Source organism: Eurypyga helias, unplaced genomic scaffold (genome assembly GCF_000690775.1).
Source record: "Eurypyga helias isolate BGI_N326 unplaced genomic scaffold, ASM69077v1 scaffold23346, whole genome shotgun sequence".
Lineage (NCBI taxonomy): Eukaryota > Metazoa > Chordata > Aves > Eurypygiformes > Eurypygidae > Eurypyga > Eurypyga helias.
Window position 1 is genome coordinate 1 of NW_010255203.1, and position 26,888 is coordinate 26,888.

The window sequence follows — 26,888 nt, forward strand, 5'->3', positions numbered from 1 at the left end:
GCGCGGCGGGGATAATAAGCCGCACGGATGAGCGGCGCCGGGCTTCTCCGGAGGGTCAGCCGCAGGCACCCGCAGCCGCTGCCGAGAGAGGAAGGGAAGGAGGGCGGGAGAGAGAGAGGGAGGGAGGGAAGGAAAGTCACCACAGGTCAGCACCTACCTGGCAGTTTCAGCCTCTGCTCTCGGCAGCAGTCATCAATATTCGCTCCTTGTCACCTTGCACAAAGAGAAAAAAGAAAGAAAAAAGGCACTGCTACCTACAGCCCACGTAAACTGAGCTAAAATATATATCTATTTAAAAGTAGTAGAAGCCACAGCAGCTGAAGCTGATCCCCGGGTAGCATGAACAGCATGAACCAGATAGAAACAAACATGCAGTACACCTACAACTATGAAGAAGATGAATACATGACCCAAGAAGAAGAATGGGACAGGGACCTGCTCCTGGACCCAGCATGGGAGAAACAGCAAAGGAAGGTCTGGAAATAAAGTAATGTGTGTCTGTGTATGTGCTTCTGTGTGGACTGATGTCCACTCTTACTGCCGTGCTGCATCTGTCTGCCTGTCTTCAAGGCCAGGCTGGATGAGGCTTTGAGCAACCTGGTCTAGTGGAAGGTGTCCCTGCTCATGGCAGGGGGGTTGGAACTAGATGGTCTTTAAGGTCCCTTCCAACCCAAACCGTTCTATGATTCTAGGATTTGGAACTGCCAGCGCTGTGCCGTAAGGGCTTCTAATTTTGTAAGAGAACATATTTTATGTAGCATATGTATAACATATATTAGCTATGCCATATTTTGAGAATAAAGCATTCACTTTTTGGAAACCGCTGTAAGACGAAACTATGAGAATCAGTTTTTTCATTTATAATGCACTGAAAAAAATCTGTCAGTACCTCTATATTTATGTATCAGTTGTTGATAGAGATTTCAGTAATTTTTAACTTCACTTCCTGGATCTTCCTTTTGGAAAGCAGACTGAATTGATGTGTATGCCTGATTGCTATTCAAAAACAGTAAATTGCAATTATAAACTGGGAGGCAAATGAGATAATTCGCAATTGGTGTGCAAAAAAAGTTTGCAGTATTTTTGTGAGCAGACTTTGAAATTGTGATCCTGCAAATCGGCTCTGATTAGAGTTTACTGTTAATTCTGACTGAATGACCTGACAGGGAAGATATTGCCCAGAAATATATCCAGGCTAGATTTGGAAAACTGTATTTTATGATTAGGTTCCTACATGACAATTCACTGTCTGGGGAAGAAACAGGTCCGTAAACTCCTTGGAATATACCACTGTAGAAAGTGCTTCTAATCTTTTAGGTCTAAGAAAACTATTATGCCACCTAGTACTGCCCATGCTCCTTTTCAGAACATAGGCAGAGATTATAATGCTGTCAGCAGTCTTATCAGTGGTTTGGTACTTCAGTAATATTTGCAATATCTGATTTCAGAACACAGAGTTTAAACAGAATATGGAAAATAGGGAGATGAGATACTGTAAAAGATTGTAAGAGACACTGTCCCTGCCCGTGGCAGGACGGTTGAACTACATGATCTTTAAGGTCCCTTCCAGTCCAAATCAGTCTATGAATCTATCCTGATGTTACTTCCTAATGTAAAAAGTGAGGTTAAAGTTACAGCTGACAGATCTGGGATTAAAAGGTTATTTGCTGGTTGCAAGAATGAGGAGGGGAAAAGAAAAAAAGGTGGGGCAGGGGAGAGAGAGAGAAATGGCACACTAGACAATAAGGTTGAATATGCTTTTTGCTATAGGTGAGCAGCTCACTTCAAGAACTTATGTAGAAGTTGCTAATTTATATCTGATGACAGAGCCTGGCCACTTCTGTAAAAGCTGTGCTGTACAAGTATAGCTATAAAAGTAAGCTGTTAGAATCCTTGGGGCCAATGGGTTTGCTTTTCTATTAAAATTGGTAGAGCAAATATTTGACTCTCGGGTTTTACTTGTAGCTTTCCTCCTTCTGGGGGTTTTATCTGTTTTTATTACTTTTCCTGCATTCACATCTGTTTGCATCCTGCTATATGAGTGTAGTGGGAGAAGCTCTGGGCTAGGTTGAAGTTCACTTTTCTTGATCTACCAGCTGCTGCAACTCCTAACCAGTTCACAAGTGTTGATGAATGCAACTTAAATTTGTTTTAATTTGACTCTTTTTAAATGGTGAACTATTCTTTAATGTTTTATAGTGAAAATGGAAATTATCTTAGTGCTGAAGTGTTTTAGTGATCTGAAACTGCGCAGCCGTAACAGGTCATGGTTACATCTTACGAGGATTCAGTTGTCCAGCATTTCGGAGAATGCTGTTTGCAAAATAAAGAAATAATGGTCAGGTTACTAGATAGTCAGCACTCTAATGCAGTTTTCCTACAATGCAGACAAATGACAAAAAAATAAAGAGAACTTGGGTTCTGTAGACTTTCTTACATTTGCAGTAAATCTGTTGACTATTACAGAGTAGCAGGTAGTAGCGTAAGTCCCCATAGCAATTTTTTTGCTTCCATTCCTCCAAACAGAGAGCGCTTCAGCAAGAAGTCGGGTTTCCACATTGGTAAACTAAAGTAGACTCTGCTTTACTTCCATAAAGTAGAGAGGTTGTGGCTTTACTACTGTACATTGCCAGTTCCCAAGGCTTATTTTTAATATTGAAGTGATAACACATTTAAATAAAACTTAGGAGAGGGGATCCTCATTCCTTGTCTTGGAAAGGTGTCTGATTTTATTATTACATTAAAAATAAGTACTCTTATGATAAAAGGCCCAATAAACTTCATAAAATTTCAAGGCTTCTATCTTTGGTGCTAAGACAGGGGCAAAAAGTGCTTTCTTTATTTTCTCATTTATTAGGAGAAGTTTGCAGACTGATGGGCACAGATCTTTATTCAAACTGGTAATATAATATTGAAAAGTGATCTCAGCGGAGCCCTGGCAGTTGGCAGCATATATTTTCTATTAGACAGGCTTGGAACAAACCAAAAATAAATGCCATTGTTTCTATTGTGGGCTGCGCTCTCCAGACTTGCCATTTCAGTGATATGCCTGGTATGAGATCTGTCAACAGATGCTGGTAACACATGATGACGTCCATAGGATTACAATGGATGTGACGCCTAATTATAACCATGGTTCATAGAGTATTACGGTCTGCTGTAATCCAGGTTCCTTGGTGGTTGCAGATGTCAGAATAAATATGAAGTCCACTATAGGAAAAGAGGTTGAGTAGTAGCTCAGCTCTGTCTCTGAATGTGAACACCAATTTAAAAACTTTGGTAACGTTTAGATTGCGTCAAATCAAGAAATCAAGAAGATAAAGCAAATTGACCACTTGCAGCATTATACATTATTGGTAAAAAATGGGATCATATGATTGTCAATTTCAGGCAGGAACTTTGAAAGGACTAAATAACAAAAATGTTTGTGTTTTTGATAGACATGATGTCTTCAGTAGGAACTAATCAGGGAATTACAGCCTTGGTGTCTTTTGAACATGTAGATGGGAACAATGAGATTGGAAACTTCTGAAAGCTGCTGCTTGACCCAGTACATTTCCACTGGCCACGTGTGCTTAAAAAGCAGTTCAGAGTTCTGCTCACCTCAGACCTCAGTTTTCCCACTAGTAGGAAGAAGACATCAGTGGTACTTCTCACAGCAGATGCAAGTGGTTGGTTCTATGGCATGCCGGACTAGTAATTAGCTAGTCTGTCATTCCGAACCTACTCTGCTGGACTGGAGTGGAAATAAAAACCATAGTAGCTCATGATGGAATACTTAAAACCTGCTATCTCTTCTCTCCGTGATAAATTTATTTCTTAAGTTTCCAAAAAAGAAGAAAAATCAGCAAAGTCCACAGACCTTTCAGTATGTATCTGAGTGTAACTACAAGGAACACTGGAAAATGCAGTGTCCTTAGCTTAGGAAACTAAGCTCAATGACGCTACTCAATGTGCAGACATACTATGCTGTTGCAGCATGTGTAACTGCCAATGCTACTTAGTGAGCTGTGTGTTAAGCAGTGCTCTTCCTTATTTGTAACTTTTGCTAGACATACTTTCTAAGAGGGGTGTGCTTTTTGAAACTTTGGCATGAAATGTGGCTTGTTAGTTTTTCAAGGAGGTCTTCAGCCTTTAGGACAGAGAAGAGATCTCAAGGTTGTGAAACGGGTGTGATGACTTTTTTTTGGGCAGTTGTTTTATAAAGCACTAAACTGGCTCCACACATGTCATGTTTCTTCTCCAGTCATTCAGATCTGTCTCTGACACTGCTGCACTAACCTGTAAACCAAGAATTGGAAACAATACTCCTGGCCTTACTGATGTTGTGACAGGTGAATGATCTTACTCTAGGCTGTTGTATGGCCCTGATGCCATGACTTTGTTAATGCAGAAGGGTTTTAATGTAAGTGTCAGTGCAATTTCTGACTGTTTTGATGTGTGGGTTTTTTTTTTATACACTGGAAATAAACAAGTCTCAGAATATTTATTTACCTTGACTTTGTGAATGCAAACCTTCTTGATGACACTGAATGCTGTGTGTGAGTAAGGACTTTGGAAAAGGTTCTTCAGGGAAGAAGCTGTGTCTTCTGGTATGTCAGTGTACATACCAGATTACATTTTCAGTGTGACCTATAAGGATTTATCTGCATTACCTCCTTTGACTGGTAACACAGCTCCTGTTGTCCTTGCAAATAAAAAAATGCATTTGTAAGCCGCATGGATGGCAGATTATTTGGAAGAAGCTACCAGGGCTATGAATTATGGACAATACCCTCCTTTTTCTAGTTTTGCTGGAACTTCATTAAGTTCAGCAGATTTGAGAGGTTCATTGTAGCCTTAAAGAGAAATTGACCTTGTGTTGAGTCTGACTTCAGCATCTATAAATAGAGTTACAGTCAGTGTCCCAGATTCACTCTGAAGGTTGTGTGGTCTTCTATGGCTGGATTCTGATTTCTTATCAGAAATCTCTTCCTGGAAGAAGCCTATTGCTAAGTGAGAAGACAGATGAAGCAGTGAAAGGAAACAGCTTAATTCTTCAACCAGGAAGAGAAGGAGAGAAATAACCAAGCTTGAATGAATGAAAAGGAAATGTAAGGCAGAAGAAAGCTGGCAGGAGAGGCTGGACACCATCAGCAAAGTTCAGTACTGTAGAACCACTCCTCGGGGACTTAGAGGCTCCAGAAATAATTGTCATGGAGAATATAGCAATATCTACAGTGTGTACAGGGCATTCCAGCCTAGGTCTTACTCTTTTACTGAGATTATCTGGAAATAATCAAAGTTAGGGTTTGGGGTGGGGTGGGGTCTTTGTTTTAGACGATGCAACATTCTTTCCTTGAATAATCAGACTTGGGGTTAAGCTTTTATAGCACACAAAGAAACCATACATCTCTTGAGGGCTTTTAATGAGATGCCACATTTTACCCACGTGGAATGGCAGTGGGACTGTTGAGAAAGCACAGAGATTCCCCTCTGCAAATGAGCAACAAGAACAAGGTCTGGATGAGAACTGGCAGCAAAAGTAGGAGGGGTGAGGGAGGCAAAAGGTACACTCCTTCCTAAGATACTATCAGCCTTCTCACTACTTATTCCTAGTACTTACTTGTTACTAGTTGGATATTTCTTCTGAAGAGGAGGGTCCTGGGTTGAGTAGCTTTAGGACTGATTTCAGAAGGAGATTTAATTTGCTAGGAGGAAGATCCTCTGGAGTTGAAAGCAGAATGATAGTCAGTGGAAAACTCCTCTGCTACACTGAGTCCTGCTGCAATTCTCTACCTCCCTTACCTTTTATGTATAGGATTAGGATGACATAGGTGTCTTGGGAATTCTGTAGGTTGAAATGCAGGATTTTATATTACTACAAACAATTCATAGTATTCACCCAGTACTATGACTGTTTTCTGTAATTCTGTAGGTTGAAATGCAGGATTTTATATTACTTCAAACAATTCATAGTATTCAACCAGTACTATGACTGTCTTCTGTGGAACAGTGTCTTGCCAAATGATACATACGCTGCACTGTAGGTGCAGAGTGTGCCTTATGGTAACATGAATTTCAGCACTCCAAGGCCAAATGCTTCTTTTCCAGGTGATAATTTTCTTTTCAAACTGTGGATGCTAAGACCTCTAGTATTAAAAACACACACAAAACATCTCTCATTTCCTCTTAAATCCTGGGTGCTCTTTAAGGGACCTTCTCAGTGGTAGATGGCCCCATGTAGGATCAGACTCAGAACCTGGTAGTCAAAAAAAGGTCTTTTTTTTTTTCTGCCACAGCATGTCTTGATTTTTCAGCATATACTGTAGCTGTCCTGAATAGCAGACACTGATGCAAGAGAATGACATGGAGTTGCAGCTTCTCTAGTCCTATAGAGAGTTGTCATGAGGGTAGAGGGACTCTGTATAGAAATATGTGATGTGTTTATGGCTTGTTCTGTACAATTGGCCTCTAGAGAGATTAGTGCTTGTTAAAATAGTAACATGTTAAATTCCTCTTGCTGATGTTATTTGCATGGAACGGTGCTTGAGAGGAGCATGCCGAAAGGGTAGTGGAACGCTCATATTTTGTCAATGTGGTTCATATTTTGTCTTGGAAGCTGTCATAAGGTGTGCAGCTAAAGAGGGCCCTGAATACCCTGGTGTTGGTATATGAAGGAAAATTCAAAGAAAGTTATCATGAAATTCACTTAACTAGGGGCATTTATGGAGGTAGCATTTTTGAATGTGAAGGTTTTATTATTAAGTACAAGAAATCAATATATTACTCAATATCTATTTAAACTCAAATGACCCTCTCAATGTTGACCTATTCTAGGCTCTGTATGCTTTTTTGTTAGTGTTGTCAAATGGGTAATTCCTACTGTCCCAATTCAGCTGTTAATTGCCACTCACCCCCAAATATCTGCCAGCAACCGAACTGTATGGTTATCAAAACAAATTATATAAACCATTTTGTACTGGGAAGGAAAGGCTACCTCCTACTCACACTCCACAGCCTCCCCTGAAATTTGTATAGTAAAATGTATGCAGATACGCTGGTCCAATTAGTAAGACAATAAGGATTGGAAGAAAGTGTGGATCTAAGTGGGTTTCCATAAGTTGCAACCGAGGTGTTTAAGAGCTAGAGGAAAGCTGTGTGTTAAGCAGTTGACTTTGCTGTATTCTCTTGGGGGTGGGAGGTCTGCGTCTTGACATGAATCTGTGTTTGGATCACTGGAGAGCTGAAAAGAGAGTCATGGGAGGTCTTTGCTTGGAAGACCACTGAGAGTCTTCAGCCCTGAGACTGTAGTAAATAGGGAAGCCACACTCACACAATTTGTAGCCCTGTGCAAGCAAAAGCAGGGCTCAGCTATGTTCTGTGAACTAATGAATCCCAGTAAGAAAGTATCATGATTGCATCACCAATTTCCAAAACAAACTAAGACAGCTCTGCAAGCTGAATTTTGGCTCCTTTCGCCAATGAGGTAACAGTTCAAAATCTTCTACTAAAGCACTTCCCTTACAAATAAGATAAAAGGGGTTTCGTCATTATGATGGAAAAAACCAGATACTGCATGCCTAACATAAATTTAATCACTGTTACATAAATTCTGATCTATGTAATGATGTTGAAGTAGTAATTTTCATATTGTACTGTACAGTTCTACTGAATTAATTTCAGTGAGACGGAGCATTAGGGCTTCCTTTAGTTGTGAATGGTAAATACTGTATAGATATTGGTAGTATTTTAAAAGTTGTACTGCAGAGCCTGCTTACAGAACAATGCATTGGATTTGTATCTGGAACACAGGTGGATATGATGCAGGAAGAAACATGTCAGTGAAATAGAAGTAGATGGGAATTTGTGCTGTTTAGCTTTGTTCCAAGTCAAAAGATGTCCCTCCTGCATGTTATTTTATATCCTTGCAAGCAAATAAATACAAGTGCTTACGCAGCTGGCAAAGTTGAGTTATTCCGGATGGCTTTGCTGCCAAGCATAATTTCTTCTGAGCCCAAATTGTCAGGATAAACAATGTGCAACTGATGGGGTATTCCTCTACTGTGAGCAATGGGAAGCTGCTGACTCTGGCTGAATATGTCTTTTATGGCATGCATTCTTTATTCTCAGCTGAGCACCAGGAGAATATATTCACATTGAGCATTCCATTTCCTTCTAAATTAAATTTCATTCCTAGTAGTCTGAAGTGATTTTCAAGTCTTCAATGTTTGAAGAACATTTCATGAAATGCTGCGATAAGGGGTGTGTGACGTTTGTTCTTATAATATCATTGGATTTGTTGGTTCAAATATGCCTCATGTTGAGAGATGTGATGCATAAAATTGATCATAACTGTACAGATGGTACACAATGCTCTTTTTCTACCTGTTAAAATTTGGTCATGTATTTAAAGAGGCACATTACCTCTTCCCATGTCATTTAACCAACAAACACAGTGTTATGATAGCCTTCTGTGGTGGTTTCTGTACATACTCCATAGTAGTTCTTCCTGCTGGCTCTACAAGTAACTCTTCCATACAGATCAAGACAGCACGGTCCTAGTAATCCTCAAACTACTGCTGTGAAAGGATTACAGGGCAAGTGTTACTGCTCTGCAGGAACAGAGCATCTGCGAAGACAGAGGTAGAAGACTCTTAAATGGAATGTTCTCCTTTTTGCAAAGCGTCCCACTTGAAATGGTAGCTTGTGGAAATGCACTTCCTTCTGTAGAAGGCTTGTCCAGAGGGAAGCAGAAGCTGAGAGCTGTCTGTCTAATGTTTAGTTAGTTTGTATATGGTGACCTTCAATTTCAGTGTCTGCACACAGATGAGAAAATTTGTCCTGAATTTATGTCCTAGGTGCAGGAATGGGCACTGCTGCCCCTGTGTCTGGTCCCAGTTTTCTCTGCTTTTGAATTTTAAGGGCATACCACTTTGTCCATGTCTTCATCTTCAATATAGTGGTGGTAATACCTGTGTGCTGGCTTTGCAGATGAAAGTGCAGAGGGTTTACTGTAGTTGGTATAAGATTTTCCATTTACTTCAAATGCTTCCTCCCAGCTGCTCTTAACTGTCAGAATCCCTGCAACTTGGAATCTGATGCTTGTTCTTAATTTTCTTCAAAAACCTGTAAGCAAAATCAGTCCAGCCATCCATTACTTTGATAACTAGCAGAACCTAATTTAGAGCACATGGCTTCTACTCTGGACTGCCCCTTAGAAAAGCCTTGCTCACCCCCACTGCCATAGCAGGAGCCTGCAGAAAGTGACTGCCTTGGTCTAAACTTAGCATCTGTGTTGATTCCTTAAGCGTCCAAGGAAACACTCGTATTTTTTTAGGTGTTGAACACCCAAGCATTTCCACTGACGTCAGGAGGAACTTCTGTCTATTTTGCACCTCTGAAAATCAGCGTGCTATTTTGGCACTCACAGAAAGCTTAACCATGTAGCATTAAGTTGTTTTTTTTTTTTTAACTCCGTTTTATGTTTAATCTTGTCACCAGTGTAGCTTTTCACTCCTGCAAAAATTAACTCTTTAATATGAAGACAACTAGTACCCATCTGCACAAAATACAAATGAAAAAACCCTATAAATGATTGTGTAGCTCTGGGGTTATTATTTCATCTGGAGCAGTTTCTGTAGGCTATGGAAAACCTCTGTAATCTTAAGTTCATCTCCAGCTGGACTCTGGAGTGTAGTTCCACCATGCATCTTCTTTGGCAGAGCAGCTGACCCCTTTGGACTCTGTTCCTACCCATAGATTTCCACTCCCTTTCATTTGCTGGTACAATGATCTGCTGCTGTATACCACATCATTGAAGTAACTCAAAGCAACCCTCCCTATTCTTACTGCTTTTTAATCCCAAGGCATTTCAGTAATGTGGTTGGCAGTGCAGCCCCACAAGCAGCTATAGCTGTGCGTGTATATATTATGTATAAGGCACATATTATCTATCTGGCATTGATATTAAAAGACAAACCAAACACCATCCATGAGGCTGAAGTTTACTTGCTTTCCTTTTGTTTATAGCCTTCACTTTTGTGACTGAGCACAAGTCCCAGTATGGCTCCTGTTAAGAATAGATATGCTGTGTACAAAGAACTGTGTGTTTAATTGACAGAGCAGTGCGCTTGTCACAAACACTGGACTGTCTAAAACACAGACTCCTATGCTTTCAGCAGTTATAGCCATTACTGTGGGTTATTTACCCATCTGTTCCTAGCTAGGTGCTGGAGAAAGTTAGATTTAATATTCATGTATAATCAAGCCATCCAAAGGTCCCAAGTAATGTTTCGCTTTTAAATCTGTTTTTAAGAAAAGCTCAGTGAAAGTCTCACTAAAAATCTGTTAGGAGCTCCAGAGTTTTTCTGAGAGTCTGCTGTCTTACAGGGTATTTTAAATGTTTTAGAAAATGTTACTCTGCAGCTAATGCCTCATTAAAAAAAAAAAACAAAAACCCACAACCCACAACATTAGAGCTTAAAAAATCAACCCAATAGGTTTGCGTAGTACCTTTAACAGCAGAAACTACCAAATTAACTTAAAACCCCCAGATTCTTGAAACAAGCATGAAATGAATTGAAATGAACATGGGCAGATTATATACTCTTTGTACTGAGAACTACTGCATGGTGTAACCTGGCATATATGCTACAGAGGAGCTTTTTGTTGCATAATTGGGAATGAATGCATGAGGTTTTCCTTTCTGTAAGAATCTCAACTGAATCCTTATTTTAGATTACAAGTAAAACTGGATTTGATGATCTTCAGATGTACTACGTGAGAGTGCAAAGACAACATTTACTGTGTAAATATCCTGCGATGTGACAGCATACTTTTCCCATTATTTATTGGTGTCAGGGACTTAAAGATGTGTGTGTGGAATTGAAAAAGCTTTCAAAATCTGTTTTGGCTTTGTCAATCAGAAGACATGCTTTTCTGATTATGGAAGTGTTTTAAAGAATGCTGATAAATTGGACAGGAACATATGAAACATACTTTTATCCCTCTCTGTATTGACCAAATTATAATGGATTTCCTTACTCACCTGGCAGTGTAGTATATAATTAGTGGATAAAGATAGCATGGTGAAGAAAATCAACAGAGAAAGCAAGGGAAAGACATTTGGAAATCCAGTCAACTAAATCCTGGATTAGCCTACTTTAATTAATCCTTCTATTTCCAGAAGGCATACCTTTAGTTCCTTCCATACTCTAAGGTGTGAATGATTCTTTCATCTCATCCTGAATAGTATTTGGTCATTTAAATATGTATCTGCTGAAACAAAAGTGTTAGCCATCACTCTGTGATAGCTCAGGATCTCTTGGGAAACCCAGAGGAGTGCTGTAGGGCACAGGTGTTGGAGGAAGGATCTGAGACTGGAAAGGAGAAGAGGAGATACGCTCTCATTATAAGTAGGTTCATTTGGCACTGATAGGGTAGTGGTAATGAATGTTCTTTGCTGAATATACTTGAGAGAAAGCCCCAGGTATTATAAAGGTCATAGACTTCACTGTTAAAGCACACCTGCAGATCTGTCCCTTGCAGATCCACCACAGCATTCAAGACCCTTTTTGGATGACCTGTACTTTGTTTTTAACTCTCCTCAGAGAAAGGCAAATGTAATGGATATTATGCTTTTGTTCTGTAATGATGACTGTCTGGTTGGAAAAGAATATAAAGGGAGAGAAAAAAAGAGAAAAATGGCTAGTTTCAAACCTTTTATCATTGCTAAAACAGTTCCATCCAAACCTGTTGACACTTTTACTGTGAATCCTTTTTTAAAGATGCCTTCTAGTTTATTGGTCTTGTAAAGCAGAAATGCTGAGCATGGAAGGTGGTTCTCCAGAATTAGCTCTTCCTGAGCCATGTGGAAATGAGTGAATTTCTTTTGACTCTCTAACAGTTTAACTTTTTGTTAGATATTTTGGTCCCATGACATACTAAATAGCTTTTTCTATCCTTGTGTTTCTTAGGTTTTCAGTAGTTAGATCCAGCTCTTTGTCAAACTAGTGCTTACAGCGAGACCTCCCAAATGGCACTTTGCTCAGCATTGATCCAGAAAGCACCAGAATGCAAATAGCTCCCCGTTCCCTTAACTGAGTCTGCCTCCTGAAGTATCAGGAGTGGTCATGATTTTGTTCACCTAAGACCTCTATCTAAAAACTTCTAGAGAGCAAGAGAAGAGGGTGCATGAGAGAGACATGTTTAGGACCATGCATAAGTACATTGGAGTTTCTAACAGAACCTACACACTACATGCTCTGCAAGCATGTCTGTTTTGGACAGCAATTTGAGTTATGAATATATATTTCTATATAAATGCCAAGATGCACTTTTTTGCATGCTAGAGTCCATTAAAGGTTTTATTAAAATGTGTACAACATTTCTTAGCTGCACTCAACTTTGTGCAGTGTAGTGTCAAACTTATTTTAATGCTCTGACAACTGGACGTGAACTGATTTATTTGTAGGTTTGGGCTGTGAAGTGATGCAGAATGCTGTGTAAGATACTAGTTGCTATAGCCATACTACTTCAGGTAGCAATGTTGTAATGATACTGTTTTTATGATGTAAATTCAAGCTCTGCAAAGTGCAGTATATTGGAACAGAGAACAGAGAATATTTGGTTCGTATGCTCCAAAGTTAGGTTACTGTATTAGAGGAAAATACTGTTGTGCCATGCAAATCGTTGGCAGTCCTCAGAGGTTCAGTCTGGATGCTGTGTACTCCCAGACGTGCTGTGTCTCTATCACAAAGGCACAGGTCCTTGTGGGTGATGCTTCTCTATTTCTGCAGATTTCAGGAGACGTTCTGGAGAGCAAAATTTGGCAGTATTGCATGTAAAAAAAAAAAAAATCCACCATGATCTGTAAATTGTTAAATTATTAAATGCTAGAAACCATATGGCCTGTTTCAATAGAGAAAGAGATCAACATTTCCATAAACTTTTCCTTCAAGGGAAATACAAAGTCAACATCTGAAAAGAAAAGCCATTGTCCAAAAGGAGGTTATTCAAAACTTTATATTGTTGCATTAGCCCTTTTTTGTTTGTTTGTTTGGGGTTTTGCTTTTAAAGCTTTACTCCCATTTAAGAACTGTGTTCTGAATATGCTTGATTTCAGAAATACTTTTCTTCACCAGTATTTGGGTTTTGAGGCTCATGAAGTAGAAGTTCTTTCACTTTCTACAGCATTTTAAATTTGCAAAATGTACATGCGGCTGTAAAATACTGCACAATCCCTTGATTTTAGAGGTGAACGCAGCCCTCCTAATTCAACATTTAAAACTCTCAATCTGTGAGGCATATTTACATTTCACCTGCACTGTGGGTTGAAGATTTTGGACAGACGTGTAAAGAAGTTTGAATGCTTGAAAGAAGTACAAAAAGCTGGTGAAGAGTAAGGACTCCAGTGTTGAGTCTTTACTGACTGTCTGTTTTTTCACTCTTACTGGAGAAGGCAATTTAATATGGGAGCTGTTATAATGCAGAAATTTGTTAGTAATTTGAGAACTTTATGTTTACTTCACAGATTATACTGTTTCTTTACCATTCTGTAGTACTAATCTTGTGCCTTGAGCATTTTAATATGCTCAATAATGCTCAATAATGCTCAAAATTGAAATGTAATAAAAAAACTCCAGAGGTGTTGGTTTTATGACAAGGTATTAACATACCTGTTGGTTTACTTAAAAGGCAAAAAGAGTAGAGGCCTCTGAGAGGTAGTGTGTAACTGTAAATTCTGCCATGCTTATTGTTATTGAAGGAGGAGGGAAGACAGAGAGTAAGATCATGGCAAACCGCAGGGGATTGCTCTGCATTACAGGGCGGCTGTAGAGCGACCGGACGGTGCCATTTGGACAACAGCATCCAGTGTTGCCTGGATGCTGTTGGAGAACATCTTTTTTCAGATTCACACATATAATGTGAAGGAACAAACTATGCTGCAAAAGTAGTCCTTCACACATCCAAGGGAAAGCTGACTTGCAAAACCTTGATCTTTGTCACTGCTTAGCAAGGTGGTGACAATATTAATTACAAGTCTGAGTATTGCAAAGCCTTCTGAGCAGAATATTCTAACAGCTCCTGCAGCCCAAGTCAAGACGAAAGATAACCTTGTACTGAAGATGGACTTTAATTTATTGATTGGGAATGCGTGGCATTCCACGCATTGGGGGGAACCTTTCACTTTTAGGTCAGTGTTTTGAACCCAGGCCAGGTGAGTAAGTGACAAGGTTGCTAGCGCACGCAGTCTGTCTGGTAATGTCTATGAGGTGAGTTGTACTCTCAGTTTAGCTCTCGCAGGGACAGGTGTCCCCATCATTTAAACCACCAGAAATGGCAGCTTCACTGGAGGTGCCCAAAACTGACCTTATGAGTGAGAGGTTGAGACAGTGACTTTTCATACTAGAGGTGAAAGCTAAAACAATTTCTGTATGTGAAAATGTTTTCTCAGATTGCATCTGTGGGGTTATTCACAGTCGTTGCTCTTCTTAACAGTTCCCTGAGTGACTTCTTGCTCCGTACCAAAGTGGCTGGCACATTTCATAATGCACTAATAGTTTCAGGAGGGGAGGCTAACTAGCATGCAACTAGATTTGCAGTAGTAGGTAACTGGTTTATGCTAAACAGCTGTGATTTTTTTTAAACATAGAATTAACTTTGGTTGACTAAGAACAGATGCTGAGGATGTTGGTATCTGTTATGTATTGCTTTCCATCTCTTCACAATAAGTTCTGGTTTTGATTAATTTTACAGTTCGCTCTTTACAAGATATTTATAGTTTTATCAACTTTCTAATCTTTCTCAATGCTATTTCTTTATTAGTTTTTTTTTTCAGGGTAGCGTTTGAGCACCTCAGAAGCAGTAGTGAATTTTCCCCCCAAATAGTGCTGTGGGATATGGGGGGTTTATTCTCATTATCCTTGAATACAGAAGTGGGACACTTTAAAGTACTCGGCTCTGGCTAACATCTGCTCCCGTTGTTGTTAAAAGGTTTATAGTCCCCTATGAGAAATCATGGATCATAAAATGCTCAGAATTTAGGACAATAAACCCATTTTTAATTCCTGTCTTAAATGACTTCAAGGTTGTTGCAAAGTTGAGGAGAAAACACAGATATCAGGATTTCTTCTCCAGGATCATAAGACAAACCTTGGGAAATGTTTGTACCCATAGAAGCAATCGTTGGATCCACTTTCATTTTACTTTGGCTTATGTTTAAATTTCCATGAATGCTTTTCTGCCTGTTGACTTTGAATCCTCTTTCACTCTGCCTGTAACATTTCTTCATCTTTGTTTCTTTATTATTCTCTGTCTTCACCCTTCTACTTCCTTTTTCTCCAGTTTCCCTAACAAATCTCTTCCAGTATTATATTTATTTTTGCTAAGGGACATTAGGGGGTCATATGAAAATAAGATCACCACAGGAAAAACACCCTCTCAGAAACAGAATTTACAGCTATCTGTTGCATGCCAAGTGCTTGGATTTCTAAAAAAATTGTCTTCTGCTCAATGACTTCTTATTTTGCAGTCTTTGGATAACATATTTACCTAAGTTTTAGGGCTTCTCTACAACAGAATCTGGAAGGAAAAGGAGTCACCTTGCCTATTCTCGCTTTTCAAGACTTCAGTGTAGATGTCAATTAGAATGGTAATCCTCCATGAACGTTATAGCAAGTATGGCTTGGGGAATCTGTGATAGCATTTGGTCCATTTCCCTATTTCTGGGCAGAAGCAAATATGTTCATGCTGTTCTTGACACAGTTATCCAACTTGTTCTTGATGATCTTCAAGGATTCTAGATCTATACAGTCAACCTCTTCCAGTGCTTCACTGCTTCTAGTGTTAGACATTTAGATAAATCTTCCTCGTTGTTTAAGTTCATGACTGTCTAGCTTAAGCTCTGTCTTCAGTGAAGACGGAGAACTGATTTATTCTTTTCTCTGTTGTGGCTTCTTAAATGCTTGAGACAGGTATGTCTCTTCAAATTTCTCATGATTAAACCAGCCCATAGCCCAATGGTTCTATATTTTTCATAGATGAAGTTTTCTAGAATGTCATTATTTTCATGGCTCTTTTGTGGATTCTATCCAACTGGTCCATATTCTTGTTGAATTTTTTGCCTAAAAGAGGGACAATATTAGAATATGAGGTAGTGCTCTTTTTTTAGCATTGAGAAGATTGGAAGAAATACTTCGGATATTGATACATCATTCTTCTGCATAGACATTCCAGTGTTGTATTTGCCTTTTAAAACAACATGACATTTTTGAATCACGTTAGGTTGTGATCACTGTTATTCCCAGATCTTCCTCTTCAGTGCTACTGCCCTGCCACTAGTTCTCATCCTGTGTTTTGGCAGTTATTTATCACTGGGGAAGGGCAGTACTTCAGTCTTCTGGCTAATCTGCATCAGCTATTTTCAAGTTGCTTCACTGATCTTTCAAGATTAGTTTGAAATGTACCTCGTTTGCAAAACATGCTTACAGACCCATCACTTTGCTGTCATATTCAAATGTTATAAGCATACGCTATCCTGTCATCTAAACAAGTAAAGTGTGGGATAGGAAATGGTTCAGGGCAGATTCCTACAGATTATACTTAATAAGACCTTCTGCTTAATAGTGAGCTATAACTCACCATTAGTAGCAATAAACTCTCTGACTCGCTAAACACGCTTTCTGTTTCTCACGTGGTTTTGTGTTTAGTTTTCTTCGATAAATATTGCTCTGCTGTTGCAACCAGCTTAGGTACATGACATAAGAGATCTGCTTCTGTAGTCCTGGTGGGAGGACTTAAAATACTCTAGCTTAACTCGTAGAACTGGGATGGATGGCTAGAGTTTAGATAGGCAAAACCATGAGGGGAGGACATCCCTGTGCCTAAGTGCAGGCTTAGAAAGCTAGCCCAACATAAGGTTTTGCTTGCTTGTCCTTGGAAGTTTATTTTTTTAAATGTAAGATTGGATTCTGCAGAAGTTGATGCTAATTGCCTACGTTTCCCACTTCTGTGTGGAAACCTAACCTTTTATCACCTATAAGGCTGAGTTTCTCCCTTTAGTATTGAGTTTACCACATGTGGTTGCTCTGGTCTGTTTAGTGATAGGAACGTGTTTAAAAACATTCAGAATTAAAAGAACACACCAGAAGTAGACAGCAGGGCTTTTTTTCCTGACAGTTCCTTTGTCTTTCTAATTCCTCCACCTTAAAAAAATTGAGTAGGTTGCAGTAATATTGTAAAGATAAGAATTGCTAAGGATATCTTGCAGTTTTAATAATGCAAGTTAAAACCAAGCACAGGCTTTTACTAAGTTTTTAATTGGATTCTTGCCTCTTTTATTTCTGCTTTATTTTTCTGAGCAGGGTTCTCTGATTTGAGTGATTCTTGAATTAGACCAAAATTGTACTACAGATCCTAAACACTTTTCAGTTTCAAATGGGATTTTAACCACTGCTTGTTCCTACTTCTAAAATATCAATGTTACTGATTGAAAATACATTTAAAATAGGTAGAAATATTTTAAACTAATAAAAATATGCAAGTGGACAACACTGTGGCACTGCATGTATTCAGAGAAGTTTTATACATTTGGGTCACAAAGATGCCTGCTGCTGTAAAACTTTCATAAATGCGAGGTGTCATCAACAGTAGTGAGGAAGGAAGAAGCTTCCTTCAGGGAATAGAGCTGTTGTAGCATTATACCAACGGTCCATCCAAGTTCTGAGTTGTCTGAAGGTATACCCAAATGTTCATGCTTAAGACTGATGCTTCTCTCACATGTAAAGATGGGCTTATATGCCTGAAAACTTCCCTGTCTTTTGCAGCTATTACAGGTGATCCAATAAAGATAGTATCTGCCTGTTCCTAATAAACCTTGCAGTATTTTAACTCTTTTAGCCTCTCCAAAGACTTTGTGAAAAGTCTTATCTTCCTTCCTTCCAGGACAAGGGGTAACGGGTTTAAATTGAAAGTGGGGAGGTTCAGACTGGATATCAGGAAGAAGTTCTTCCCGGAGAGGGTGGTGAGGCACTGGAACAGGTTGCCCAGAGAAGCTGTGGATGCCCTGTCCCTGGAAGTGTCCAAGGCCAGGCTGGATGAGGCTTTGAGCAACCTGGTCTAGTGGAAGGTGTCCCTGCCCATGGCAGGGGGGTTGGAACTAGATGGTCTTTAAGGTCCCTTCCAACCCAAACCATTCTGTGATTCCTTGCTGTCATGTTCTTCCCATAAGAAAAAAGGCTGAGACGAGGACAGTGTATGTAGTGACCCATACAGAGTTTCCCATACATCTTGCTGCCTGCTGAGCTTTCTTCCATTTTAGAACAATGGGACAACTTAACCTTTCTCTGTTTTCTCCTCTAAAATAAAGAACTAATGTCACTCACTTTGTAACAAAAGTCTCAGTGATCATCTTGATGTTTCTCGGGGTTCAGCCTTGCCAAATTATTCTTGAAAGGTTGTTTACATGCTCTGTTTTTATTTGTTTTGTTAATAGTGTGCACGGTAAAACAGACCTTGCAGTCATTCAGTGCTGGGAAAGAAAAAAAATAGACTCGAAGAGGATTAGACCACCTGCTTTGTAAGGACTGAGGTCTCCCCAGGCAGTTCCATGCAGGCACAATGTGCAGTGTCCTGTGGGGTGAACGCATCCCTTGGAATACGTCTCCTGCAAAGGATAACGTTAAGGAACTGGGGTGAAGCTCTCTTAGTTAGAGCCTATCTGCTGACAGTGCAGAGCCTATCTCTGACACTATATGTTCACCTATATGGATGGATATGCTGGAGCAGGGAAGGCTTTCCTCAGCTTTGGATTTAGGGACCTTGTGATGGAGCTTCTACTAACTTCCTTCCTGAGGCTGTTCTGTATCTGTTCTGTTGTTCCCAGAAACTTGGCTTTGCCATACTCCCTGTGATTAGAGGGTTTCCTTTGAATGATTTGTTGGAACATGCTAAACATTTCCCCTACCTTAGACTTTGTTTCATCCTTCACTGTGCTTTCACTGTGCTTCCTTTGAGTTACTGCTGTGCTCTGCTGTGATCAGTATTAAAATCCCACTTTGCCTACCAAGTGTTTTAGCATGATCAAGTTCTGCCGGGTGAACCACCTCTCCTGTTAGTTACTCTAGTTATTTTACTATCATGTACCAGTGCATTTAGTCTTCCGCTGCAAGGGGAAATAAGAACAAGAGGACAGTTAATAACAGTTGAAACCAACAAGACAGATGTAAGATTTTATTTATTTTCAATTCATAAAAATGTACTCATGCACCTAATATACTACGTGTGCAGCTGATCTAGATGTTCTAGGAACATCTAAAAGATGCTGTGTGTAGTCATTGGCTCATTTCAAGCTAGTTTATAAAGACTGTGCAATTTTCTGCTGTTTGGAACCTTCATGCCCCTTCTTTTGGGAGCAGAATTAAAAGTTAAGAGGATGAGGGCCAGTGTAGACTGTATCCCAAGCCCGGAGAAAATCCCTGATACTGCAGTTGTTAGAACACTGTATGGACACTGGAGCTAGGAGATCATGTTGCAGGTTCACAACTTATATTTTAAAACACAGATAACAGACAGATGGGCAATTCTTCAAGGGGAAACCTCAGTCTGGCCTAATGGGAATGTTCTGGCAGAGCTCTTTTTGTAACACCCTTGCCATGTGCTCAGAGCCCAGTAATGTTCCGTATAACTACAGAGTGAATCACTGCATCCCATTTAGCCTAGAAGTAATGAAGACCCTCAGCTAGCACAAGCAGAGAGGAAAAATACTTTAGAAGAAGGGCAATAAAGCAGACTTTTAAGAAACAACCCTATGAGACTGAGATAATTAGGGTATAGCGTATATAAACAAATGTGTAGAATGTTTCTATTTGAAGTTATTTTTCTACAAGTGTGTTCTTCTGCCCTGGATATTAAAGTTCAAGGTCCACTTAAGATGAGTTATGCTTCCACTTTACTTAAAAGGCCCAGGAAGTATTTTCCTATTAATGCAGTATTTTTCATAACTTTCATAGGTTAAAATTGGATTTTGTATATATTTTCTTCTGTAAATGTTATAGAAAGGCTAGAAACATAAAACCCAAATGGCTTGTGGTCCAGTAGCCTTTCTGGTAGGGGCACAGACAAGCAGACACATGCCCTTTAAAGTCTAATACTGGTTTTTAAGTAAGTATTATAGCAGACAAAAATTGATTTGAGTTGGAGGCCATGAATATCAGTGTTAACTTCGTTGAGATAAAAATGTACTAAAAAGGACATGGGTTTCCAGTCCTTTATTGGGCTGGATCCTCTTCTCAGTTTCAGTTCTGAGTGTAAATGAATAAATCTTCCTGAACCTGTGGATTGTATCCCCTGTACCTACCCCCATGCAAGCTCTCCTGTTGTTTTGGTGTCGTACGTTTTGGACTGTCAGTGCCAAACTAGAAACTTGCCCTGTATCTTCAGCAGGTGCAACGAGTTGTCTTGTGACCTTCTGGTGGGTAACAGTATTGGAGAGGTTGGTACCTGGTGCTTTCTAAATTCTCTTTATCCCTATTATCACAGTCACATATGAAACTTGTTACTATAGCATCTTTCTTGTTCTCTGGCTTTGAAGCACTATCAAAAGTAAGTTATCATGGCACCCATGTAAAAAGCATGTGTGGGCTTTCTCAGAGGTGTAGGACGACTCAGCTCTCAGAAATACCACTGTTTCCATCAAAGCATGCCCTTCATTGTGTATGTATAAAAATACTTGCAACACAGAGCAGGCATGCCCTGTTATTTTTTGTCTTTAGCTGCAGTTGATAGTTAATTATGGATGTGTCCTTTTTCTATCCCTTGATTGCAATTATTCTACTTGCCGAGTGCTTATAATATTAAGTGGCCTGTGTAAATTACCAGGGAAGGTGTGGGTTGGTGGTGTGTTTCCCACCCCCACCCCCCTCACTCCCCCTCCCAGGGACACACTTTGCTATCACAGATCTATGAATCCAAATTATGGAGACTATGCTATTTGCAGTCTTCATGGTGAGGCTAAGTGGGCATAGAACATAAACAGCACTCCCTTTTCTAGAGATAGATTTTCCAAAATAGACCTGTGACAGCAGGAGATAATAAATAGTGCGTTAAGAGAACATTTACCTGTGGGACTGAAAATTGTTTGGCTTCCTGCCCGGCATTCCCTCTTCTGTGGTCTCTTATCGCTAAGAATGTCAGCAGAGTTTCTTTTCTGTTAAGAACCTCGGAAAGAAGGATTTTTCTTTTTTCTTTTTTCCTTTTTTTTTCAATTTGTAGAGCCACCTACGGTAAATAAATTCTAAAAAGAAATGTCTAGCTTTCTAGGCACTTATTTGTATCCCTTCTGGTATTCAGCTTGGTGCCTTCAGTCCTGCCTTGTTTCTTTGGGCAATCTGATACTCTGAAATGTGCCGTGCAGCTCAGCAGAAAAAGGAATTTGCTTTGTCTAAGTCATTTAATATCTTTTTAATCCCAGTGGATTACAAATTTGCAGGGTACTATGTGCTGGCTGTATCTTGATCTCCAGGACTTAAACGTGCTTTGAATTGTTTCTTAATAACTGTGAATAGAACTGTTAGCTAAAGCCAAAGCAGTGAGAACAAGTGGCATGCAATAGGAATAGAACAGCAGTTAAATAACATGTGGATTGTGGAAACTGTTAAAATTTGCAAGTGATGCTTTGCCGTAGCCTTAATACAGTCCCTTATGGATTGCATCACTGAAAAGCAGTGAAGGCTTCCTTAAGTAGTGTCCCTATAATAATGTTTAGTCCCAGGAAAATAAGCAAGCCAACAAGCTATGAAGCCACATGCCATGAGTCTGCTGTAATGCACTGCAGTGACACTTCCCATGAGGCACAAGACAACTGTCAAGAAGGGGTGGCACCATTTCATGACCTGGTGCACTAGTAAAACAGAAAGCTCGGAGAAACTGTAGTTTAGGTAAAAGATCTAAATCTTTTATTCTAGATAGAGAAGATAATCCAGTATATGCTTTTAATTTTTCGGCCAATATTCACTATCTTCTGTGCCTCAATTTGTTTGTCTTTCAGCAAATGCAGTGCCATAAAAATACTCTTTCAAGAGAAACTAAACTATTTGAAAAATTTGGCATCTTTGTATAAAATTTGTTCTGTATATATCAGTGCAGCATCCAGTAAGTTTAATCAGCTGTTGTAGAGGTGAAGTAGAGGAGCACAGTGAGACTAGAGGTGGACAAGATTCTGAATTGATCATATGCTTGTATATGCATATCTGACCTAAGAAGTGCCAGGTTCCATTTCTTCCGTAGAAACTAAGTGAGAAGTAGCCTTCTTCACAGTAGGAATCTGTATTTTAAGACTGCCTGGCTGGCTGGGTCAATGCCATTAAGCTCTCAATTAAACGAAAAATCGGGAGCACTCATTTACTTGAGTGGTACAAGGTCAGAACATTCACCATAAATGTGTAAGAGATGGAAATGGCTGAGGTTGTCCTCCAAACTTCTCTTTGAGTTTAGCATGGTATGCTTGGAACAGTTCTACAAACTGCAGTGATGTCTGCAGATAAGCACATGCCCATCACTTAAGCTTAATTCCTGAAAGGCTCAATCATTTCCTGGGTCAGCTTTCTAATGCTTATTGCCAAATTGCCATGAAAGGTTCACGTGCTTTCACCTTGAGTGCTTTCAGCTTTGATGTTATATTACCATAATATTGTTCCATCCAGGGATGCTTGTTACAGTTTTTAGTAGTTGCAAACGACTTAATGTGCTGTTAAGCCTTTTTAGATGCTAATCACTGGAACAAGATACTGCTTGAGGCAGACAATTTAGTCTTATAAACTAGATTCTAACTCTGTAATGATCCAAACCAAATACCATCCTAAGACTCCATCATGTCGAGCCCTGAGGGCAGAGGTGCCTAGTGTCTCTGTTGTGATGCTAAACACACTCTGGTTTCCAGTCTCCCATGAGTTCATTAAAGCTGGTTACCTTAAATGAGGAATGTTTTACTTTCCTGAATGCCTGTTTTTCAAGCTAACAGCCGTTTATTAAAATGTATTTGCAGAGATGCTTCGGCTGCAGCCATGCTTATCTCCATCTGCCCATAGAAGGACTTTCTTATGCTGCTACCTGCAACTCCTCCTCTGGAGGTCTGCAGAACCTCTGCTCAGATCCACTTCCAATACTGTCTTCTCTCTCCTTTCTCTGGGTATCTAGAATTAGGGATTTCCCTGCACAGCTCCCCCGTATTAATAGTGCTTCTTACTTTTCAATCGATTCAATTAGAAAGGAGAAGACGATAAAACTGAAGTTCAGCAAGCTGCTCCTTGTCACTGTGGGAGCCCTGAGAAAAGAGCACACTGCACATAAATTCTTCACATAAATTGAGTCAATCCCAACAACAATCAAAATGTTATTCTTTAATAGAAAGTTGCATTTTTAAGAACAGAACATTTTTGAAAATTTGTTCCATATCTTGGTAAAGTATGAAACCTGCCTAGAATTTACAAGACTCAGTTCCAGGGAAAGGTTTTGCCATCATCCACTGGCCTGCCTTATTGTGTTTCTAAGAGATCAGAGAAAGTCAAGAAAAGAAAAGGCCAAAGGAAATTTCATATTGACAGCAGGGATTTAGGATGTATTTTATTTTTTCAACTGTTTACATTAAATGTTTTTAAAATGCTGGTAATTTTAAATAGCAAAAGAAGTGGAATTCCAAATATTTGGCGGTTTTAAGTAGCAGAAGTCTAACTTACCAAAATGTATGGCCTTGTTATATATACCTAGTGTTAAATGCATAGTAAAGGCAAATTTGCTTTATAGATCTAAAAAGACACTGAAAAGCAAGGAAGACTTGTCTGAAGGCTGAGAAGTAATGGATATTTGAAAAACGACTAACTTTAAGAACTCAGTTTTATGTAGCCCTTGTCTTTATTTCATTTATACCAAAGGTAATGTGTATATGACCTCTCTACATTCATGCAGTTAGTTCTGCTTGTCATCTCTGCAAGTAAAAGCAGACTTGATTGGTCTCCATGGGGAGAGAAATGCTCATGGTTGCTGTTGTGACCATTTGCGCCCTGCAGACTTCAGTATTTGCATCTGTGTTTCATGAAGTCGTGCTAGTTTTCTGAAAATTCTATGACACATTTTAAAAATAAAACACTTCATAAGGCAGACAGTGCAGAGTCCGAATGTGAAATTTCTGCACTTGAATTATTGTAAACTTTCAAATCCATTCTAATTGTCTATGTCTTTAAAAGGCATTCTGTTTTTCACTGTAGTTACAAATAGGAGCTGATGCAATTTAGCTGGTATCCTTGCTGTGTAGTCTCCCTTCAGTTCCTACAGGGTGTTCTCACAACTTTCTGCCTGTGAGAAATGCATGTTACTTGTCCCCGACATGGATAATCTGTTTATCGTGGCATGAACTTCAGGTAGAAGTTTTTGCTTCTCTGCTTGTTATTGTCTACATTTTACTGTCACACAGCTTCCCTTATACCATATCAAACTTTATTTTCAGGAAGAATGTGTAATGGATAAGTCCCAACATAAAATTATGTGTTCATAAAATGTTAACCGTTGTAATAACGATTAAACAAATTTTGCCTTTATGTGTATATCTTTTGGGGGGGTGTATTTATGAGCATAATCTAGCACAATATTGTTTCTAAAAAAGCAATTCTTTGCAACCACGAACATCTGGGATAAGAATTTTGGACTCAGTGACATGTAGAAAATGAATAGGAGTTGGACATCCAAATTTCTAGGGCAGTAGTGAAAATCTCAGATACAGTGTTTACTCAGTTGGCTTAGCAGTTGTTTTGAAAAATGCCTTGTTGCTAAGGGTTTTTTTTGTTTCATTTTAACTTCTGTTACAGACGTTTACAGCCTGGTGCAATTCCCACCTCAGGAAGGCAGGCACGCAGATTGAGAACATTGAGGAGGACTTCAGAAACGGCCTCAAACTGATGCTCCTCTTGGAAGTTATCTCAGGTTGGCTAAAATAAAGTTGGCGATGTTTTTACAGCATCCTAACTGAAACATGCTTAAAAGCACAAAAATTGTTAACAATCCAAAACAGCGAACACAAAATCTTAAGTAGGGTTAAAAGTGAAAGATGAAACACACTGTAAAACAGAAGGGAGGGGGGGAAAAATCTCTGCTTTTTCCTTATCTCCAAAATCTGGTGGTTTGTGCTTGTGTTCCAGGATATCACAGTGTTGTTGGACAAACCACAAAAATTGAGGACATGTTTTTGGTCTTTAACAATTAAAAAGCCTTTACACTTAGGTTACAAATTCATTTTGTTCCACTTATACTAGGAAAGTTTTGCTTTGCTTTTAATGACTTTATTGGATGGACTAATGCTTTCAAAAGTGAGTGCCTAAAATAAAACTAGAATAGTATTTAGTCACAAGTAAAAGGTCTCATTTTTCAGAAGGGTGCAACATCCAAGACCAACTGATGTGAACTACCATTCTATGTGTTATTCAGAGGGGCAGTCCCTAAAGTAGGCTCAGAACGCCCCTGAATGAGAATAGCTAGTTACAGACACACAATAAAGGTGAAAAAGGGCAAGAAGATATTAAAGACATATTTATAAAAACGACAGTTTACATTTTTGCTGGAGATTACAGCGGGGAAGGAAGATCTTCAGATGATCACTGTTCATGAAATGGAGAGCCATATTTTCAGAAATCATTCTTTGTGATCACTTGAAAAGATTCATTCAAACACATCAGCCTATGCTCTGAAATCAGCTGCTCTGCTGTACTGGATGAGGTTAAAAGCCATTGCTCTTGGTCAGATGTGGAAGGATGCTATGGCTAATCTGCTGGATAGAGCCTGGCCCTTCTTTACAGTCAGGCAGGTAGGGTTAATGAGGTCTGAGAACAGCCTGCCTTCTTAATAACCAGCTACTCTAGCACAGACAGTAGCAATGAACCATAAGTCGAGTAGCAGGAAGCACTTGCATATCTTCCAGATGTTTAGGGCAAACATAAAAAATTTACTCTGGTTTTGCTGCTATATCAGAAAGATCTCAGTCAGGTGTTTCAACATTTCTCTTCAGGGTTTTGATCAAAGCCATTTGACATTCTTTCAGAAATACAGCTGTTAAAATAACTGCTAACTTTTAGACAGTGTTCAGGGCACATACAGTCTTGAGTTCTGATCACTTGGGTGGTGTCTGTAGCCAGGTGTATGTCACAATAAACACATTAAATTTGTTATTCTGCAGGGGAAAGACTACCGAAACCAGACAGAGGGAAGATGCGCTTCCATAAAATTGCTAATGTCAACAAAGCTCTGGATTATATTGCCAGCAAAGGAGTGAAACTTGTGTCAATCGGTGCAGAAGGTACGTGACAGAGCTTGACAATGCACCTTACTCAGGTCCTAGGCATTCACACTACAAAGTCTGACAGACACCACTGGCCAAACTGCGCGGGTTGTTCTCTATATACGAGTGCCTCAAAAAACCCTTAATATTGATGGCTGACCTGTGTCTCTGAAAGGATGAGAGGGGGAAATTTGTGGATGCCTGGAGAGGGATAGTGGTATAAATGACCTCTAAGATTAGTTTATCTCCAAGGTTACGCTGAGTTGTCTGTCTTTCAGTGGGTGTTCAGCTAATGATTTCTTTCAGAGTGTTATTTTTTTCCTTTACATTGTTGAAAATATTCTCCTTTAGAAATTAGGTTGGATTCTAGGGTGTGCTTTCTCCGATCTTGGATCTTTTTTTTTTATCTTTAGGGTATATTACCCAGGCAGGATGAAGAATGACATCACTACCAGGTGGCTGGGACCTACTGTGCCTGGCAGCTGTGTTTCTAAAATTCAGATGTAGTGTTAAGAGAGGGAACAAAAGAAATTATGGTAGCTGGGGAGAGACACAACATAAGAACATCTTTGTCGGTGACATGGAT

General features: G+C 39.4%; 1 protein-coding gene across 1 annotated transcript; it reads left to right on the forward strand.

The window, feature by feature from the left end:
• Positions 1-369: 369 nt before the first annotated feature.
• Positions 370-26,320, forward strand: LOC104510874 (alpha-actinin-2-like; the record flags this gene model as incomplete). The annotated part of the gene is made up of 3 exons (XM_010153262.1): positions 370-474; positions 24,840-24,954; positions 26,201-26,320. Coding segments are annotated over exons 1-3 (340 nt in total), but the record flags the coding sequence as incomplete, so codon positions are not given.
• Between the last annotated feature and the right edge of the window lie 568 nt (positions 26,321-26,888).